The sequence below is a fragment of the Anabrus simplex genome, chromosome 14 (genome assembly GCF_040414725.1).
Source record: "Anabrus simplex isolate iqAnaSimp1 chromosome 14, ASM4041472v1, whole genome shotgun sequence".
Taxonomy (NCBI): domain Eukaryota; kingdom Metazoa; phylum Arthropoda; class Insecta; order Orthoptera; family Tettigoniidae; genus Anabrus; species Anabrus simplex.
The window spans coordinates 12,250,162-12,273,375 of NC_090278.1; the positions used below are offsets into that span (position 1 = coordinate 12,250,162).

Below are 23,214 nucleotides of genomic sequence, written 5' to 3' on the forward strand. Positions count from 1 at the left end.
GGTTCCTTAACAACCGCTGTAAATCACACAGGAAAAAGAAAGGACATGAATAACTTTTAAATTGAAAATATGAAATAAATATGTCAAGTGGGTGACAGTGGGCCTACTTTTGTTTATCGTCTACATCCATTTCTACTTTCTTATAGGTACACTATAGGGTTATGATACAGGTCACAGTACTGATGTTGCGAGCATGGCCGATCGGATGTGTATGATGACATGTTCAGTAACAAGAAACAAGTAACTCTGGGTGTAGGACCGCGACCCACTGCTGAATGCCCGTGCGAACATTTCTCCCATGCGGTTACCCTCTGCCTTCACATCATCGGAAAAATTCTATTTGCACAATCAGTTCTTAGTTTAGGCCTATGCGGACCGGCAGCTAAGCATGGAAATGGGTTGAAACCGTGCAGTCGGAAAGAGGCCCAACAGGTGTAAAATTAAGCACCAACACGTCAGGCGTAAAGAGAATAAGACTGGCTTGGGACTAACGCTCCCTGCAGCTGTAGGTCAACGCGCAACTGCCCTCCGGGGCATTAAAAAAAGACTTCTCTACCAAATTGTGCGCACAACGTGTGTGGGAACACTAATTTAAATTTCTTATGGTTAGGAGTTACGAACGTACTAAAGGGTGCCATACATGTGCTATCCAGTTTTCTTTAGCATCGATTTAATAGGACACATCCTAGGACATCAGAATAATGGTGTAATAACCAGGGAAAGAGGCTAGAGAGGGACATCTTAACCAGTTTCGTCTGTAGTCACATGATGAAGAGAAACACTTTCTAACAGACTCATAGATTATGCACTTTTCCTCAGACTTCCAAAACTGACTTCAATAAGTGGATGTACAGCATACTTGACTGAAGAGCTACGTTTGGATTTTCAAAGATATGCATAAAACATGTGAGATTTATGTAAATTTGATGGAAGGAACATGAATAGTCATTTTTTACGTGACAAAGCATGGCTCTCAGTGTCATCAATAGTTTCAGTTTTTTGATTGAAACTGATGACTGGGTTTTCCTTTTAGCTGAGGAGTGTGGTGAAATGTTATGACAATGCATCACCTTTTCTGACAAACAAGGCAGATCTACACTTAGACTGTAGTTAGGAATTTTGTATGTCTTCAAAGTTCCCATCTGAGAGTCCTTACTCACAATTTCACTCCTGAATAAAGTAACCAAAGGGTCCCACTGCAGCAAAATCTTACCTAAACACCTTCTTAGTGGTAACCATCTGTGATGTGTAAAGTCTGAAATTCTCTGAACTTTTCTTTCCTCTTTGCACTTCCTTCCAGATAATAAAATATATCAATTACACTTTCATCTACATTTTCAGGCAAGCACACCACACCCTTCTCTTCAGCAAGGTTAATTAGGTTACATGAGCAGCCTACGATGATTATGTTCCCATCTTTCTGCTTCAAACATCCTGCCACACAATTCTTTATCCCTAACATTACTTGAGCAATATCAGCACCAACAGATGGACAGTTTTTTAAGGGAATGCAGAAATCCCGAAAAGTTGAGAGCAAAAGATTGGCAATGTTAGCTCTAGTAGCATCCTCTTCTAAATTAGGCACAGAGAGTAGACAACCCTGAATTTCATTGAGTTCAGGCCTAAAAAAATGTTACAACAATAGGATATATTTTCAAGTCACTTTTATTGCTACCATCAGTAGCAACGGAAAATGCATTCACCTGCAAATGTGATATAATCTTCGCCCTTTCTTCCATGCACATTTCTGTAATAATAGCCGCTGTTTTCTTTCTAGCACACCCATAACGTTTAGCGATTTCTGAATCAGGAAACACATTGGAACGTGTGGTTGGCACAGTTTACAGGCAGCTTATGTTCTACGATATATGACGTAAATAAAGCCTTGGCAATCGACCATCCATATACAGTAAAACCTCGATTATACGTTCCCGGAAACTACGTTTTCCCGTATTATCCATTCAAATTACATGGTCCCGCGAGCATTCTAATTAAGTCATGTAAAAATCCCGCATTATCCGTTCCTCGAAGAAACGATTTCCCGTACCAACCGTTCAGAAATTCTTAGATGCGTTCATGGCGAACAGAAATTAGTTTTAATCTTCATTTTCATTGGTGTGTTGAAGCCTAAGTTGGTTATGAAATTTAATTTTAATTTTTCCTCTGGTCGACCAGTATTAATTTTAATTTTCGTTTTTCTTAATATGTCTATCCAAGTTAATTTTATCTTGTTAAGTTTCCCTACGTTGTTGATTTCTTCCCTAATATTTTAAAGATTTTTATTATTATTAGTTACTGAATAAACCTAATTGATTTAAATTTCCCTCTGAATTTGTTGTTCTTTCTTAAATTAATTGATACCAGGTAAATTTATTCTTGTTGGGATTTCCTGACACCCTTCCACATTTCTGGTAAGTTTTTTCCTTGTCCTTATTTGATGTTTGGTGAACGTATTGAAACAGGAACGCCCGTACTTCAGTTTATTGGAGAGCATGAGAAACGACAAGGCGTGTACGGCCCATGCTAAGAGAGTGAGAGAGAGAGAAGGGTAGTGAAAAAAAATTTTCATGATTAAGTGGATCCTTCAGTTTATTCAATAGATATGCAAAGAATTATGTCACCTTTTACAGCTGAATCGTGGAGTTGTCCCTGAAGGCGTGGAGGGGACGTCGTCCTGCGGCGGCTGCGTCGTCTTGCGGTCGGCGTCGGCGTTGTCTTCCGTCGTTGGTGTTTACTCTGTATTAGTGTTGATGACTCGAACCTGAGGCAGGAACGGGGAAATGTGGAGCTTCGACATCGGATGTCATGGGACACTGGTGTGACACCTCTCTAAGGCGAAGCACGCCGAAATAGTTCCCACAGTCAATGATATTGAATGCACTTTAGCAGCAAGGATAAAGTTAGAGTCACAGTTCCATGAGGATAAGATGGAAGGAATTATCGTATTTGGAATAATAAACAAACGAAAACAATCTAGGACCTTCCGAGGTGCAGTGATTAAGCACTTCATAAAGAAAATTAAATTCACCGGGTACAGTCTCTGCACTGTACTACATGAGCACAATATTCATACACTTGTTGAAATAAACGACAGTCCAAGTTCTGTTACGTCGTAATTTTTAGAAGATTATCACTGGCACTTAAGATCATACGTGATTCTGAACAGGTTATGATGGGAATTGGCATGGTTCCTCGGAAAGAAATCACGATACTGTATTCCACAAATTAATACTGACTTTAAGAGGGAATGTTGGCACAGTTTATTACGAACACAGTTCAACAGATAGACACAGTCTTTAAATGAAATGAAGGTCGGCACAGTTTTATTACGAACACAGTTCTAAAAAAATGGATAAACACAGTCTTTAAATAAAATGCAGGCTGGCACAGTCTGTGCTAGAAACACTATCGCTGTTTTCACACAGTCTTTAAATGAAATCAAGGTTGGCTAGAAACACTATCGCTGTTTTCACACAGTCTTTAAATGAAATCAGGGTTGGCTAGAAACACTATCGCTGTTTTTCACACAGTCTTTAAATGAAATCAGGGTTGGCTAGAAACACTATCGCTGTTTTCACACAGTCTTTAAACGAAATCGAGGTTGGCACAGTTTATGCTAGAAACACAGTCTTTAAATGAAATCAAGCCCACGGAGAAAGCTTCTAACACTAACGTTTCTGAACTCAAGTATACAGCCGGACCGAGTGACGAATTATATCGCGACGTGTTTACTTGCACACACACACACTGAACTCACGGCTTACTGCCGACTCCCCTCACTCTCTCTGCCTATGGCACACTTCAGCTGCATACTGCACACTCTCTGCTTTACCCCAGGCTGGCGATTCGCTTATATTGCCGAAGGTTGGTGGGCGTGGCTACACATGTGGGCCCCAAGAAAATTTTATATCTTGGCCATCTTTACACCGATTGACACGAAATTTCGGCTAGCAGCGTTCATTATTCCTGCCTGCAAGGTGACGTTATTGAAATATTGATATTACATTTCGTTCATGCAGCAATGCTATGGAACACGAAAGAACCTTCTGCGTGACGTCGCTTGTCCTTGGCCGGTGTTCTAGAACATCGCGAGCTTGCTTGCAGTTCCCATTATGCCTGTGCGCTCGGCGCAAGTTTTAAATGCTTACGGCCAGATGTTAGCGAGCTCCTCTTAATAAAAGAATGAAACGTGAATGCTCGAAGGGCGTTCCCGTTTCATCATGTTACACTTCCTGTTTGTGTTGCTTTATTTGGCTCATTTGAGTACCTGCTAATTTTACCTTTTCCTTGTCTAATTACTGCCGTGAACGTAGAGAATTGTGTATGATCTACATCGTGGAACATGTCCTATATATCAGAGCCATTACATAAGATACTACAGTTGTCCTTATTTAACTTCATAATCTCTTACTTCCCAGGAACAAACACATGCAATGTCTTTCAGTATTTTAGCACACTGCTTGTACTGAAATGTGGATTCGTGAAAATCAGGCCTACTTTGTAACGAGTCCTTGCTGCTACCATGCTCAGTCTTAAACTTGTTAGCATATTTAACATTTATATTTTTAATAATAGTTCATGGTGATGGGTTACTGAGGAGAATAATGGACTCAGCCATAGAGTGTAAGAGAAGTAGCAGACCAAGACGACGATGGTTAGACTCAGTTCCTAATGGGTTAAACATTAAAGGTATGAAATTTAATGAGGCCACAAAGCCTTACAGACTCACCTTATTCTCCTTCCAAGTTTCACGGAGAAGAAATGGTGCCACAAGCTGCAGGAAGTGATGGCCGATACACAGCTAGGCCACGTGTCACAGCTTATTGCTTCTCTTGCAATAAATGTAGCACTCAAAAGTACATAGGGCTGAATATAACACCCTATAAAGAATGAACGAGTGGATCAGTCACAATCATTTGGTAAACAACTTCAGCAGAGAAGAACTAACAAAACAAAAAATAGTGAAAGTAAAGAAATCTACGAACATCAACATTTGTTGCTGTAACATGAAAGATAACCACAGAAACACGTTATCTATTAGTCTCGGTACGGTTCAGTTTCCCAGCAGTCCACATATGGGACATACTGAAATAATTTGTTGTCCAGTCAGACAGCTATCTAGGAAAATACAGCGTCTTTCAAATAAACTCAAGACTGAATGTACGGTGTTTGCACTTTGTGATTAGGCAGCTGTCTCAGCCGAAATTATGTCGCATGCAGCCGTGCTGCTTTAAGCGATTATAGAGTCTTATCTTATAAAAGATGCTAGAGGTGTCAACCTTCCTGGGTTATACAGGCGCTGTATCTGGTAACTACATTCTGACTGATGCGAGTGAGTTCTGCCACTGTAATGTTTCTGACATCATATCTAATGTTTTCTTTCAGTTCCTGCAATGTGTGAGGATTTGTGTGATACACTCTCTTTCAGTTTACCCCACACTCTCTTATATCTGGAGAACGAGGGGGAGAAATAGACCAGCACGCATCACTCTGTCTGCAAACACTTCCAAGATTGTAAGAAGTGAATCTTCTGCTGTATCAACAGGAGTTGAACCTCGTTGAAACCACCCACACGTTTTCTTCTTTCATTAACTGATGGAAGAATGGCGTCAAAATGTCATCTTGGTACCTTTCTGCATTTACTGTCATCTCAAAAAAACCTAAGACCAATTATCACAAATCTTCCAATCATAATGAGGGAATTCATAAACGCCATTACAATTTTCTGCACACCACCAGCAAGAGGTAAGACTGTTCACACAACATGAATTCAATGTGTGTAAAAATCTAAAGAGGCTGTCACATGAATGCCCTGATATGACAAGCAAACATCAGAAAGTCCATGGAGACCCACAATATGACATGGAAGGACAGATACAAGCAAACGATGTTCAAATAAAATTATTTGGTGAACAAACCAATACATACATACATACATACATACATACATACATACATACATACATACATACATACATAATCATTATAGACCGTTATGCCTTTCAGCATTCAGTCTGCAAGCCTCTGTGAATTTACTAAACCATGAAAGACATCAGTATTCTGTTTTCATATTCATAGGGGCTTGTAAAATAATGTGCTCCATATTCTCATTGGGGTGATTAATAACCAAGATATTGATACTAACTCCATATTTTAAAATGGAACGGCATAAATACATACAGCTGGCCTAAAAGTTCAACTGTGTACAAGTTCAAATATGTAAGTATTTTCAAATTCAGACAGTTACTTTTTGCGATATTAAAAACCACATTTGGGCTTTTGCATGCCGCATCGGACAGCCTGCGGTTGGCCAATGACGTATAGGCACTCAAGCTGTTTCCTTGCATTGATTCTAGCCACAGAACTGATACCAGGCTTGTACTGTAAACTATCGTACACATAATGTGATATACTGTCCTTTGAAGTCGAAATAATTATTTTATTCCTTTTAAAAACATCAACCCTCCCTGTACTGTCATGAGTTTGCCTGTCAAACACATCTTGCAAACCCATCATATGTATGTGATATGCATACATGCCTGGTATTCATTCTGTGGCTGGAATCACACCCAGCAAACAGTTTGCGCAACAATATGTCCTTGCGTAACTGCACACCGTGGCACACAAAACCGCCCATGCTGTTCTTATTTATATCTCAAAAACTAACTGTCCGATTATCAAAATACATATTTGAACTCGTACGTAGTTGAACTTTTAGGCCAGCTGTGTGAATTTGTGCCATTTCATTTTCAAATATTGAGTTAGTAATAATATCTCGGATATTAATCACCCCATGACAATATGCTGCACATTATTCTACAAACTCCTGGGCAGGGGCGAAGCGTCAGGGGAGACAGGGTAGACAGCGTGTACCCTTAACATTTTGTGAAAGAAATATTGTCTAGTTAATTCAATTACTTTTTAGAACATTAAATATTTCCAGATTCGTGACATTATTGTATTCCCCGCTTTACTTATTTTCGTCTCACTTCGGCAATGCTAAGGCTCGCGTTAGTTACACGAAGCAGGTAGGTGAAAGTAGACGCTGTCCATTCTGTGTATTTTCCCTTTGATTTTCAAAGCTTTCAGATAGAGCAACACTAACACTATCTGTAGGTGTGGAACTATGACTTTCCTATAGCAAGATGACTCCGCCCAGTAGACAGACCAGTGTCTCTTCTTGCTCTCATTAGCTAGTATTTGGATCTCTCTTATAAGGGTGCTCTTATTGGCTACCATCTTAGACATGCTTTTAATGTTATTAATTTGAGTTTACTTTATTATAAGACACGTTTAAAAATAAATTTATAATATTTAAATACGAAGTATAGTAAACTTACACCCAATAAATGAATGACAGCATCAAAACCCTTCAAGTATGTGCATTTTCTTGCCCGCCAATGTTAGTTGCGGTATTATAACCCCAACGAGTATTGGCTTCCAGTCTTAATAAGGTACGGTACTCCAGAGTATGCATACGGAAAAAATTGCTTAACTTGATGCTGTATACTATAATCTAGAAGCAGATGCTTTTCCATTCGCTACAGCGAACATGTCAATGCCACTAAATATAACCCTTTTCATCCATAGGGCAACATGTTGAAGAACACAAGCATAAGTTCACTAATATCGAGAACGAAATGGAAATTCTAAATATGAACCCCACAGGCCCATTGCTCAACATAATGGAAGATTTTTATATCAATATGGACCAATACGCTAATCCCAACCTCAACTTAAATGAAATCACAGATAAAACTAACATCCTCTTCAACACAGCCATTCCCATTCTAAAAGACACATATTTAAAAAGAATCAGCAGACACAAACCCACACAAAACCCAAAAGACACAACCCACTTCACCCCACCCCATCCAGAAGCTGCTTCCCCCTCCCCACCACCTCTCAATCTGAACACTATAACAGCAACACGACGCACACGCAACAAGGTGCAGCAAACTACCGGCTTCACTTGAAGACATATCCAGCCCACACGTAAGTAACACACACTCCTTAGCACACAAACCATTTAGCAGGCACTCTCTATCAGCTATTCTAATTCCTACTTCCATTTAGCAGGCACTCTCTATCAGTTATTCTAATTCCCCTTCCTTTTTCTTTCTCAGATTTTGAATTTACCTGAGCACAAATGCAAGTGTGAAGAGGGGACTCTATCAACCTTTCTTTAATTTCAAAACTTCATCCATAGCATGACATGCCTCAACAAGGAACCTGGAAATTAGTATTTATCAGCAACATCATACAATAAGAATGAACAACCTACAGAACCTCAGTCGATTACGCTCCCCGCAAAATTGCGGCCCAACAAAGCACCTTGATTGTGTATTCACAACGGTTGGTCTCAGTGCTGACATGCTGCAAAGACGTTTCAACTTAACACCGAAACCTCAGTGATCCTCTATTCTATAGGAACTGTATTTTCAACCTCTGTTATACAATTTTTGGAGTGTGTGGCATTCAAGAGACTCCAGCAAGCCAAGCCCTTTATTGCACCATATGTATATATGTATATTGACATAATGTTGGCAACAGCACAGATTTTTGAATGGAACTCCAATGAGTCTAAGCCCCATATTGTACCATATGTATATATCTTAAGTAATATTATATTAGAATAAGGCATTCTTGTTAAATTAGTTTTAGTAATGTTTTACGTACTATCGCTATTAAGCAGGTTTACCAACAGCTGATGATGACCTTTTTACAGGTCGAAACCGGTACTGTTTCAATGTAGATAACTTCAAACATTTTGTAATAAAGTATTGATTAGGTGGAAATCTCATTCTTCATACTTGCATTGATGCTGTATATTCCGTTAAAGTTCTAGTGAACGCGCTATGAGTACATTCAAATGGTAAAACGTATTTAAGAAATTGGATGACCAACCAGAGACTGTCTAACTTGGGAACTCTAGCTATAGAGAAGAATTTTCTGTGGAATCTTAGCAAGACGCCTGACTTCAAGACGAGAGTAATAGATATATTTTCCGAAATGAAGGACAGGCAGATTTAACTCATATACAAGAATATTGTTTAAGGTGACTTGTACGAACAACTATTTATTTCTTATTTCTCTTATTAAATCTACATAACAATGAAATATATTACTATTTTTATTGTAAAAATATGTTGTTATTTGACAACTCCCGCGGCCTATTTCGTCTATATTTAAAAATAAAGCAAGTGCACGTAGGGTTATAGCAATACTGAATACAGATGTATGCGTCGAAAACAAAATTCCATATAATAATATGATTAAAACAGTTTAAATAAAAGAAATCTCTGTCTACCCAATTACTTAGTTCACGCTTCGCCACTGCTCCTGGGTACCATTTACGAATATGAAAACAGAATACTGATATATTTAATGGTTTAGACATTATTTCCGTTTAACATCCTAGGTGAATAACCCTGCACAATGGATGCAGAAATATTCTCATGGAACTGGAGTGTGTATCGTAGAGATAGGATAGGAATGGTGGGAAGGGGAACTTCTGGTGAAAGAAGTATTTGTTAGCTACCAAAAAGTTACAGATGACAAACATAAAATTCTAAGTGTAAGGCTCATCTCTAAAGATAATAGGCAACTTGAGGTCTTTGGAGTGTACAGACCGGTAAAGGGTAGCACTGATGCCGATTCAGAATTATTTGATAACATAATCAGCTATGGGGGAAACGATATGGAAAGGAACGTAATTGTAGCGGGTTATCTCAATTTACCAAATGTCAATGGGGAAGGTAATGAGAATAACAGGAAGCATGACCAACAAATGGCAAATAAGTTCATATGGGAAGGGCAGCTGATTCAGAAAGTGATGGAACCAACTAGAGGGAAAAATATCCAAGATGTGGTGCTGGTAAAACCGATGAACCCTATAGAGAGACTGAATTAATATATGGTATTAGTGATCACAAAGCTACTTTTTTGGTAGTTAAAAATAAATGTGATAGAAAGGAAGGTATTAAAATTAGGACTATTATGCAGTACCGTACGGCTCATAAAACAGGCATGAGGGAGTTTTTTAAAAGTAACTATGATCGGTGGAAAACGGTAAATAAAAATGGAAACAGACGCTGGGATGGGTTTTAAGAAATTGTTGAGGAATGTGAAAACAGGTTTGTACCTTTAAAGGTGGTAAGGAATGGTAAAGATCCACTATATTATAACAGAGAAGTAAAGAGACTGAGAAGGAGGTGCAGGTTGGAAAGAAATAAAGTTAGAAATGGCTGTGGAAGTAAGGAGAAATTGAAGGAACTTAACTAGCAAATTGAATCTAGCAAAGAAGTCAGCCAAGGATAAAATGATGGCAAGCATTATTGGCAGTCATACAAATTTTATTGAAAAATGGAAGTGTGTGTATAGGTATTTTAAGGCAAAAACAGGTTCCAAGAAGGACATTCCAGGAACCATTAATGAACAATGTGTATCCAAGGATCTTCAAAAAGCAGAAGTACTTTATTCAGTCAGCAGTATGTAAATATTGTTACTTAAAAGGATAATGTCCAGATAGGAGGAGGTTACTAATATGGAAGTATTAAAATTTACCTATGATAACAATATTTACAGGAAGATACAAAAGTTAAAAACCAGAAAAGCAGCTGGAATTTATAAGGTTAAGGGGTATATACTAAAGACAATCAGTTGGGATAAAGTACCATATCTGAAGTACTTATTTGATTACTGTTTGCATGAAGAAGCTATGTCAAATGAATAGAGATTTGCTACAGTAGCCCCTTTGTATAAAGGAAAGAGTGATAGACATAGAGCTGAAAATTACATGCATTGCATGTAAGCTTTGGGAAAGCATTCTTTCAGATTATACTAGACACATTTGCAAAATCAATAAACGGTTTGATAGAAGGCAGTTCGGGTTTAGGAAAGGTTATTCAACTGAAGCTCAACTTGTAGGAATCCAGCAAGATATAGCAGATATGTTGGATTCAGGAGGTCAAATGGACTGTATTGTGATTGACCTATCTAAGGCATTTGATAGAGTAGATCATGGGAGACTACTGGCAAAATGAGTGCAATTGGACTTGACAAAAGAGTGACGGAATGGGTGGCTATTTTTATAGAAAATAGAACTCGGGGAGAAGGAAGCAGGTAGGGGCCCTCTTTGGAGGCAGCCCTACCCAGGGAGTGGCACCCCTGCCTATGTGAGTCCCGGTGCACACTGACCCGATGTGTAACATCTGGTATGGGTCCCAGCTCAGGGTAAAAAGTGAAAACCTCAACGGTATCCAAGGCGGAGAAGGTGGACTTCGGTATGGTGGAGATGGCGGAAGGGGCAAAAGTGTAGTGTCTGTACTCCAGAGGAGCGGCTACGAAAGGCGTGTCTCCATGTTAGGGGCGGCCTAATTTTGAACCTGGCAGTAGGTATAAAGTGCCTTTGGGTGTAGCGAACCCATCGTAACAATAGCCCATATGGATAAAAGAGATCTGGTGCCTCGGAAAAGGTTAGGGCGTCCCTGCTAAAAGAAACGCGCAGCACTTTGGGTGCTGGGGGAACTGTGAGAAGTGGGCAACCAGCACTAAACTACAAGATTGTGACAATAAATGTCCTGACACTGACAGGAAAGACAGAAGAACTGGTTGACTTCATGAAAGAAAAAGATATAGCCATACTTGGACTGTGCGAGACCAAGAAGAGGGGCACGGGAGAGATTCCTCTGAAAGGATACAGACGGTATTATAGCGGAGGACCGGAAGCAAAAAATGAAGTGGCCATCATACTTAAAAAGGAAATCCAGGAACATGTGGAATATACAAAATGCGTCGGCGATAGGATGATGGTGATGAGACTCCAGATCTATTTCAGTTGTATGGTCCACAAATGGGTTGCATAGATGAACATCTAGAGGACTTTTTAGAGGAAGTCGAGAGACAGATAGAAGATAAGGAAGTGCTATTGATGGGAGATCTAAATGCACAAGTTGGAATGGAAGGAGAAGGAAAGGAAGATGTAGGGCCCATTGGACACGGAAATGAAAATCCAGAAGGCAACTTGGTGGATTTTTGGATGAAGAACCAAACGATTGTTGGAAACACCTGGTTTAGGAAGAACAGTCAGAAGATTACAAGGTATGGTTGGGGAGACAGATGAGCAAAGACCATGGTTGATTATATAATCATAGAGAAAGAACCTTTTAGATGTTACAGCCATGCCTGAAGAAACCTTTGGTGGAGATCATGGAGTTGTGATAAGAAAATTGAAAGTGGGAAAGATTGAAAAAGAAACCATTAAGAAGAGAGAAAAGAAATAAAGTATGGAAGTTGAAGGAGAATAGCATACAAGAAGAATTTCAAAGGGAAATAATACCCTTGGTACCCAGGACAGAGATGGGGAATGTTGAAGATGAATGGAAAAGATTTAAGTAAACACTGGTTGGATGTGCAGAAAAGGTGTGGTAGAATGTCAGGAAATGCGAAAGACTAAAGAAAAAGGAAAAGACAATGGCATGGAAAGCATGGAAAACATCTAAGACTGAAGAAAGTACCTAGGAAAAAATATATGTGGAGGCAAAGAATTTGTCCAAGAAAGTATAGAGGAAGAAAAGAGGAAAAGCTGGGTCTTATTCATACAGAAACTGAGAGATGATATGCAGGGCAGCAAGAAATTATTGTATGGTATCTTAAGAAACAAAAAGAGATCAAGTAAATACCTATTTGTGAAGGATAAAGATGGCATAATATTAACAAAGCCAGAAGAAATAAGAAATAGATGAGGAGAGTATTTTCAGAAGTTGCTGAACATGAGAACTGATGACAGTCATTCAATGGACAACAAGGAAAGGCAATTAGTTGATGAAGAAATGGATAAAGAAATTACAATGAATGAAATTGAAATAGCAGTGAGAAAGATGAAGAATGGAAAAACTGCTGGAATAGATAAAATTTCAGTGGAGATGATAAAGGCAGCTGGAGCTGTAGGCCTGCAGTGAACATATCGAATTCTCAGGAGTGTATGGGAGAATAAGGAGGTCCCTGAGGATTGGCAAAAACGGATAATCACCCCAATTTTCAAGAAAAGTGATAAGAATGTATTGATGAACTCCAGGGAAATTACTCTGATATCTCATGTTGCTAAGATAATGGAAAGGATACTGAAAGTAGGATAAGGTTGAGGGTTGAAAATTAGATATAGGAAAATCAGTTTGGTTTCAGAAGTGGAAGGTCAACAATAGAGCTCATTTTCATTATGAAACAACTGATGAAAATGCAACGGGATTATGGGAATGATGTGGTGATGACATTCATTGACACTGAAAAGGCATATAACACTGTCCCCAGGACAAAAGTTTGGGACAGTCCAGTGCAAAAAGGAATTGGACAGGGATTAATAAAAATGATCATGTCAATGTACCAGGAATGTTGTAGTTGAATGCAAACATAAGTTGGCAGGACAAGTTGGTTCAAAATCACTTGTGGGCTGACACAGGGAAGTGTTCTATTGCCGATCCTGTTTACAATAGTAATGAATGACATCATGAGAACAGCAAAAGCAACATATGGAGAAAGAGAAATGAATATCATATTATTTGCAGATGATATTGTGATTTGGGGAGAAGAGGACATGAAGGTTCAAGAACAGTTGGATGTGGTGAACGGAAGATCGAAGAATGTGGATTGAAAATAAGTGTAGAAAAGAGTAGAACTCTTGTTATGACTAGAGGGCAGAAAGAAGGGAAAGGTCAGATTAGACTTACATACAAACCCCTGGAAGTAGTGGAGACGATCAAATACCTGGGGAGTGAATTAATGGAGAATGCTTGACTGGATGCTGAGATTAGTAAGAGGATTCAAGCTGGAAGCTGTTTCTATCATAGTGTAAGAAACATGTTATGGGACAGAGATGTACAAATGGAAGCAAAGAAAACTATGTACAAGATGTATTATGCACCCATAACAACTTACGGTGCAGAAACTTGGACAACGACAAAGAAGGATGAGTGTAATACAGGCACCTGAAATGAAGTTCTTGAGGAGTATGATACGGAAGAGTACAAGAGACAAAATAATGAATGAGAAAATCCGGGAAGAAATTGGAGTGGAAAAATTAATGATAAAATAGAGAAGGGCCAACTAAGATGGTTTCGGCACATAAAGCGAATGAGTGATGAAAGAATGCCAAAAAAGGCAATGGAAATGTAAATGCAAGGAAGGAAGCCATGGACGACCACGATTGAGATGGAAGGACACAGTAATGGAAGAGTGGTGGAAAGACTGAAGAAAGTCGTGAGGAACCATATTTGCCCCTATAGGGCTACAGCTGGATAAAGGGAAATGATGATGATGATGATAACTCAGAGAATTAAAATAGATGAATCTTTATCTGACCCTGTAATAATTAAGAGGGGATTTCCTCACAGCAGTATTACTGGACCTTTATGTTTTCTTATATATACAAAGTGGAATCAGAGATAAGGTTTCCTGTAGATAATGGTATTCTGTACAGAGTAATAAATACTGGTAAGTTACAAGATTGTGAGCAACTTCAAAATGACCTCGATAATGTTGTGAGATGGACAGTAGGCAATGGTATGATGATAAACAGGGTTAAATGTCATGGGGTGAAAGTTCCTTTTGGGGGTCATTGTAAGTACATAGGTGTTAATATAAGGAAAGAGCTTCATTGGGGTAATCACATAAACATGATGGTAATTAAGGGGTTCAGATCTCTGCACATGGTGATGAGGGTATTTAGGGGTTGTAGTAAGGATGTAAAGTAGAGGGAATATATTGGCAAGTCTCTGGTAAGACCCCGACTGGAGTATGGTTCCAGTGTATGGGACCCTCAACAGGACTACTTGATTCAAGAACTGGACAAAATTCAAAGAAAATCAGCTCAATTTGTTCTGGGTGATTTCCGAAAAAAAAAGAGTAGTGTTACAAAAATGTTGCAAAGTTTGAGCTGGGAAGACTTGGGAGAAAGGAGATGAGCTGCTCAACCAAGTGCTATGTTGATATGGATGTTGATTCCCATAGGGAATTGGTATTATAAGTGGTATGTTCCGAGTTATCAGTGGAGAAATGGTGTGGAATGGCATTAGTTGACAAATAAGTTTGAGTGGTGTCTTTAAATGAAGCAAAGATCATAATTTGAAGATAAAGCTGGAATTCAGGAGGATAAATTGGGGAAAATATTTTTAGGAAGGGGAGTTAGGGATGGGAATAACTTATCAAGGGTGATGGTCAATAATTTTCCAATTTCTTTGCAATCATTGAAGAAAAGGCTAGGAAAACAACAGATGGGGAATCTGCCACCTCAGTGACTCCCCTAAATCCAGATCAGTAGCAACTGATTGAAAATAAATGTGCAACATCCTTCATTCTTCCATAGACACATTAAATGCTTTACCTGTGCTATTTTGTTTTCTACTTAATGTTTAATAAATTTTTCCCCAAAAAAATAAAACACAAAACATCACCTTTGGAATTTCATATCAACAAATCATTTAAAAAAATAACACTTTCTAACACGTCTACTAATGAGTTAAACAATGAAGGTATGAAAATAAGGCCACACAACCTTACAGACTTGCCTTATCCCTCCTTCCGAGTTTCACAGAGAATTGGTTCCATTAACTGCAGGAAGTGATGGCGTTACACACCTTGGTCATGTGCCACGGCTTATAGCTTCTCCCGCAATAAGTGTTGTGTTCAAAAGTACACAGAGCTGAGTATAAAACCCTATCAAGATTAAATGAGTGGATCAGTCTCAATCATTTGGTAAACACAACTTCAGCAGAAAAGAAATACCAAACATAGTTTGGGACAAAACAAACAATACTGAAATTACAAACAAGCTATGAACATCAAGATTCATCATAGAAACATGAAAGGAGACCACAGGGTCACATATCTACGAGGGCAGATCAGAAAATAAGTTGCACTTCCCAGTTATGGCTATTTATTACACCACCTATACAACAGCAACATAACAAGAACGACATACACTGTAACGTCACTTTTCCACATAGTTTCCAAGGGACTCCAAACATTTCTGCGGATGCACAACCAACTTGTCGATGCCAGATGCATAGAAATTTCCTCCAGCGTTCTGCAACCACTCGGAGACAGCGGCCTTCACCTCCTCATCGGTCTGGAAACGTCGACCTTCGAGCTCCGTTTTGAGCTTACCGAACACATGAAAATCACATGGCGCTAGGTTAGGACTGTAGGGTGGATGTTTCCAGACCTCCCACTTGAAACGCTGCAGCAGTTCTCTCGTTTGGCGGGCCTTGTGAGGTGTTGCGTTATCGTGCAACAAAATCACACCGGCGCTCAATTTCCCCCGGCGATTCTCTTTAAACGCTTTACGCAACCGGTGCAACGTTTGACAATACGACGCAGCGTTGATCGTCGTTCCTTTCGGCATGAATTCCACGTACAGCAAACCCTCCATTTCAAAGAACACTGTTGCCATAACTTTACCGGCTGAAGTTGTGGTGATGAGGGGCGCACCCATTCCATTGACGTTCGCTTCGTTTCGGGGGTGAAGTGGTGGACCCACGTTTCGTCGCCTGTGACGATTCGCCGCAGAAACCCGTTGCCGTCTGTGGCATAGCGTTGCAAAAATGCCAGGGAGGATTGGAAACGTCCCTTGTGCTCATCGGTGAGAAGACGTGGGACCCATCTTTGACACAGCTTACGATATCGAAGGTCCTCGTGAACAATGGCGATCACACTGCCATACGACATGTTCAGCTGTGTCGCGATTTCTCTCAGTTTAATGCGCCGGTTCTGTCTAATGATCACATTCATACTGTTGACCTTTGCACGGGTCCTGGATGTTGCGGGCCTGCCTTCGCGATGGTCGTCCGTGAGATCCGTGCGTCCGGCTTCGAATTGCTGACACCACTTTACGATACCTTGCCGGGAAATGGCCCTCTCACCATACACAGCACTAATTTCACCATGCATGTCCGTGCAATTCTTCCTTTTGGGCCATAGGAATCGGATTGTCGCAGGTACCTCATATTTGAGTAGTATAATTGGACAGTTCTGCGACCTCCTCCCGCGGGAAATTTGAATTCTGGCGGGAAATTTGAATTTTGGCAGGAGATTTGAATTTTTGCGCGAGATTTGAATTTGTAAACAAAGCCACGTGCTTTTTGACAGCTGTCATAGACAACAACGCATCGCTAACCTCACTGCTGCCATCTTGACGGGCCTAAACCTCAGTAGTGCCAACTTAACCTAACTAGCGTGAGGTAAACAAAGCCACGTGTTTTTTTGACAGCCACGTGCTTTTTGACAGACAACAACGCATCGCTAACCTCAGTACTGCCATCTTGACGGGCCTAAACCTTAGTGGTACCAACTTAACCTAACTAGCGTGTGGTAAACAAAGCCACGTGCTTTTTGACAGCCACGTGCTTTTTTGACAGCTGTCATCCGCCATCTTTAAACCACGGAGCACTGTGCTGCCCTCTTTATCGTAGTAGCCGCAAATTCGTCACCTGTCATCGGCAGTGCTGCCATCTTGGCGGGCCTAAACCTTAGTGCTACCAACTTAACCTCACCAGCGTGAGATAAACAAATCCACGTGCAGCTGTCATCCGCCACCTTTAATCCAGAGAGCATCGTGCTGCCCTCTTTAGCTACTTACCTTTGAAATGTGGTACGTCACAGCAGTCATCCGCCATCTTGCATCCGAAACCTCAGTGCTGCACTCTTTAGCTAGATACCTTTGAAATGTTGTGGCGGCAAATTCTTTATGCTCTTGTTTGGAAACAAAGCCACGTGCTTTTTTGACAGCTGTCATCCGCCATCTTTAATCCACAGAGCACCGTGCTGCCATCTTTAGCTACTTAACTTTGAAATGTGGTACGTCACAGCTGTCATCCGCCATCTTGCATCGCAAACCTCAGTGCTGCACTCTTTAGTTTGAAATGTAGTGGCGGAAAATTCCACGTGCTCTTGTTTGGAAACAAAGCCACGTGCAGCTGTCATCCGCCATCTTTAATCCAGAGAGCACCGTGCTGCCCTCTTTAGCTACTTACCTTTGAAATGTGGTACGTCACAGCTGTCATCCGCCATCTTGCATCGCAAACCTCAGTGCTGCACTCTTTAGCTTGAAATGTAGTGACGGCAAATTCCACGTGCTCTCGTTTGGAAACAAACCTATGCGCTTTTTTGTCAGCTATCAGCCGCCATCTTTAATCTAGAGAGCACCGTGCTGCCCTCTATGTGGTGGTGGTAAATTCTACACGCTCTTGTTTGGAAACAAACCCATGTGCTTTTCTGACAGCAGTCAACCGCCAGAGAGCACCGTGCTGCCCTCTTTATGCCGGTGGCAAATTCTACGTGCTTTTTGACAGCTGTCATCCGCAAGAGAACACCGTGCTGCCATCTTTAGCTAGATACCTTTGAAATGTGGTGGCGGCAAATTCCACGTGCTCTTGTTTAGTAAACAAAGCCACGTGCTTTTTTGACAGCTATCATCCGCCATCTTTAATCAATAGAGCACTGTGCTGCTATCATGCGGGTAATTTCGTCAGCTGTCATCCACCATCTTTAATCTACAGAGCGCCGTGCTGCTCTCTGTAGTAGCGGGCAATTTGAAAAGTTCTGTTACTTGTCATCCGTCATCTTTAATCAACAAAGCTTCGTACTGCTATCTTTAGCTACATACATTTAACATGTGGTGGCGGATAATTTGAAAATAAAAAACCTTCCGTTGGCTATCATCCGCCATCTTTATTCAACAGAGCATCGTGCTGCTATCTCTAGCTACATACATTTAACATGTGGTGACGGCAATTTGAAATTCTATGTAGATGCCATCTTTAATCAACAGAGCACCGTGCTGCTATCCCTTTGAATTGTGGTGACGGATAATTTGAAATTCCGTTAGCTATCATCATTAAACATTAGTGCATTCGCTAACCTAACCTCTCGTCTACTATCTTGAAGGAGATTATACGACACCTCCTCTACCTCATGCTCTTCCTCCTCCTCCTCCTCCTCCTCCTCCTCCTCCTCCTCCTCCTCCTCCCCTACCACCTCCGCCTCCTCCTCCTCCTCTGTCAAGGCATAACTTTATCGAACACGCATCGCGAAGGCAAGAGTGTGCAGCGATATGCATGTTTAGACTTGCGGATTACGAAAGAAACATAACAAGACTTGAATCGAACACTGCACTCGATGTCGTTAACTTCAACATGTGATTAAAACATTGTCTGGTGCGTTCAGAACACTACATAAGTAGAATCGAACGCTGTACAACATGTTAGGGGATAACTTTGTTCTAAGAAGATCAGATTGAAACATAACAAGACTAGAATCGAACACTGCACTCGATGTCGTTAACCTTAACATGTGATCAGAACATTGATTGATGTGTTCAGATCACTAAACAAGTAGAACCGAACACTGTACAACATGTTAGGGGATATCTTCGTTCTAAGAAAATTAGATTGCAACATAACAAGACTAGAATCGAACACTACACTCGATGTCGTTAACCTTAACATGTGATCAGAACATTGATTGATGTGTTCAGATCACTAAACAAGTAGAACCGAACACTGTACAACATGTCAGGGGATACCTTTGTTCTAAGAAAATTAGATTGAAACATAACAAGACTAGAACCGAACACTGCACAACATGTTAGGGGATACCTTTGTTCTAAGAAGATCAGATTGAAACATAACAAGACTAGAATTGAACACTGCACTCGATACAACATGTGATGAGAACATTGATTGATGTGTTCAGATCACTAAACATGTAGAACCGAACACTGTACAACATGTTAGGGGATACCTTTGTTCTAAGAAGATCAGATTGAAACATAACAAGACTAGAATCGAACACTGCACTCGATGTCGTTAACCTTAACATGTGATCCGATACAACATGTTAGGGGATATCTTTGTTCTAAGAAAATTAGATTGAAACATAGCAAGACTAGAATCGAACACTGTAAGAACATTGTTTGATGTGTTCAGTACAACTTCAATGATTTACCTAGTGTAAAAATCAAAAACACACACTGTGCACATATCGCATAGCTATCTCGCCTATCACTTGCCTAGTATGAAAATCAAAAACACACTGTGCACATATCGCATAGCTAACTCGGCAACACTTCAAATGATTTGCTTAGTACGAAAATAAAAAAATCTATACCGCGTAGCTAACTCGTTCATCACACTGCTAAGACGCTTAGTAATTGCAAATATACTGATATATGTCATACGAAAATCAATAAAGCATACTGCGTAGCCAACTCGCTCGGGTCACTCGCTTAGTAATTGCAACACGACTAGAACACTGAAACACGTTACTCTTTTTTTCTCGAAACACACACACACACACACACACACGGATAAGAATGTTCCGAGATACTACATACTTACATGTTAAAAAAATAGGGGGATGAAAGATCATAAATTATACGTACACATGTTGTCTCCTCCAAGTTGTAAGACGAAATAGACGCAGTACTGCGAGTTTCCGCTCTAGCTAGCGAACGGAAGTAGCATGATATCTCAGCAAAACAATACGCGTGAGCTTGCATACATGCAAGTCAGATACAATGATGGATACCGCGATTCAAATCCTGGCAACTTATGCCGTCAGGAAGGGCATCCGGCGAGCATCTAGCTGTAAATCCCCGATTCTCATGTTAGAAAGGGCAACTTGTTGTAAACATTCTTAATCCCAGTTCTTTGACGTCAGGAAGGGCAACCGGTCCAAATCAATAGTGTATGATGTAAGAGGCTAGATACTGCCAGTTTTGCGTCAGGAATGGCAACTAGTCTTAAAACAATTTCTTGCGATTTAAAATCTTAGTTTTGCGTCAGGAAGGGCATCCGGCTGTAAAACAATAGTTCGTGATACAGCGATTTAAAATCTAAGAAGAGCATCTATCTGTAAATCCTCGATTCTCGTGTTAGAAGTTGTAAAACAGATTCTTAATCCGAGTTCTTTGACGTCAGGAAGGGCAACCGGTCGAAAACAATAGTGTATGATATAAGAGGCTTGATACTGCTAGTTTTGCGTCAGGAAGGGCAACTAGTCTTAAAACAAATTCTTGCGATTTAAAATCTTAGTTTTGCGTCAGGAAGGGCATCCGGCTCTAAAACAATAGTTCACGATACAGCGATTTAAAATCTAAGAAGAGCATCTAGCTGTAAATCCCCGATTCTCGTGTTAGAAGTTGTAAAACAGATTCTTAATCCGGGTTCTTTGACGTCAGGAAGGGCAACCGGTCGAAAACAATAGTGTATGATGTAAGAGGCTAGATACTGCTAGTTTTGCGTCAGGAAGGGCAACTAGTCTTAAAACAAATTCTTGCGATTTAAAATCTTAGTTTTGCGTCAGGAAGGGCATCCGGCTGTAAAACAATAGTTCGTGATACAGCGATTTAAAATCTAAGAAGAGCATCTAGCTGTAAATCCCCGATTCTCGTGTAAGAAGTTGTTAAACAGATTCTTAATCCGAGTTCTTTGACGTCAGGAAGGGCAACCGGTCGAAAACAATAGTGTGTGATGTAAGAGGTTAGATACTGCTAGTTTTGCGTCAGGAAGGGCAACTAGTCTTAAAACAAATTCTTGCGATTTAAAATCTTAGTTCTGCGTCAGGAAGGGCATCCGGCTGTAAAACAATAGTTCATGATACAGCTATTTAAAATCTAAGAAGAGCATCTAGCTGTAAATCCCCGATTCTCGTGTTAGAAGTTGTAAAACAGTCTCTTAATCCGAGTTCTTTGACGTCAGGAAGGGCAACTGGTCGAAAACAATAGTGTATGATGTAAGAGGCTAGATACTGCTAGTTTTGCGTCAGGAAGGGCAACTAGTCTTAAAACAAATTCTTGCGATTTAAAATCTTAGTTTTGCGTCAGGAAGGGCATCCGGCTGTAAAACAATAGTTCATGATACAGCGATTTAAAATCTAAGAAGAGCATCTAGCTGTAAATCCCCGATTCTCGTGTTAGAAGTTGTAAAACAGATTCTTAATCCGATTTCTTTGACGTCAGGAAGGGCAACCGGTCGAAAACAATAGTGTATGATGTAAGAGGCTAGATACTGCTAGTTTTGCATCAGGAAGGGCAACTAGTCTTAAAACAAATTCTTGCGATTTAAAATCTTAGTTTTGCGTCAGGAAGGGCATCCGGCTGTAAAACAATAGTTCGTGATACAGCGATTTAAAATCTAAGAAGAGCATCTAGCTGTAAATCCTCGATTCTCGTGTTAGAAAGGGTAACTAGTTGTAAAACAGATTCTTAATCCGAGTTCTTTGACGTCAGGAAGGGCAACCGGTCGAAAACAATAGTGTATGATGTAAGAGGCTAGATACTGCTAGTTTTGCGTCAGGAAGGGCAACTAGTCTTAAAACAAATTCTTGCGATTTAAAATCTTAGTTTTGCGTCAGGAAGGGCATCCTGCTGTAAAACAATAGTTCGTGATACAGCGATTTAAAATCTTACTTCCTGCACTAAGAAGAGCATCTAGCTGTAAATCCCCGATTCTCGTGTTAGAATGGGTAACTAGTTGTAAAACAGATTCTTAATCATAGTTCTTTGACGTCAGGAAGGGCAACCGGTCGAAAACAATAGTGTATGATGTAAGAGGCTAGATATTGCCAGTTTTGCGTCAGAAAGGGCAACTAGTCTTAAAACAAATTCTTGCGATTTAAAATCCTTAGTTGTGCGTCAGGAAGGGCATCCGGCTGTAAAACAATAGTTCATGATACAGTGATTTAAAATCTAAGAAGAGCATCTAGCTGTAAATCCCCGATTCTCGTGTTAGAAGTTGTAAAACAGATTCTTAATCCTAGTTCTTTGACGTCAGGAAAGGCAACCGGTCGAAAACAATAGTGTATGATGTAAGAGGCTAGATACTGCCAGTTTTGCGTCAGGATGGGCAACTAGTCTTAAAACAAATTCTTGCGATTTAAAATCTTAGTTTTGCGTCAGGAAGGGCATCCGGCTGTAAAACAATAGTTCGTGATACAGCGATTTAAAATCTAAGAAGAGCATCTAGCTGTAAATCCCCGATTCTCGTGTTAGAAGTTGTAAAACAGTTTCTTAATCCGAGTTCTTTAACGTCAGGAAGGGCAACCGGTCGAAAACAATACTGTATGATGTAAGAGGTTAGATACTGCTATTTAAAATCCTAGGAGGGTATCCAGTTGTAAGACAGATTCTTGTGATTTAAAATCTCGCGTCAGGAAGGGCAA

The 23,214-nt window shown here is 40.1% G+C and overlaps 1 protein-coding gene across 2 annotated transcripts in view; it reads right to left on the minus strand.

Annotated features, from left to right (window-relative positions):
- Positions 1-23,214, minus strand: part of LOC137503027 (inversin-like) — a 234,084-nt gene that overhangs the window by 36,175 nt on the left and 174,695 nt on the right. For both annotated transcript variants that reach the window (XM_068230409.1, XM_068230410.1), the window contains exon 2: positions 4,730-4,880. In XM_068230409.1, the coding sequence (XP_068086510.1) occupies positions 4,730-4,880 (151 nt within the window). The remainder of the gene's footprint in view (positions 1-4,729; positions 4,881-23,214) is intronic.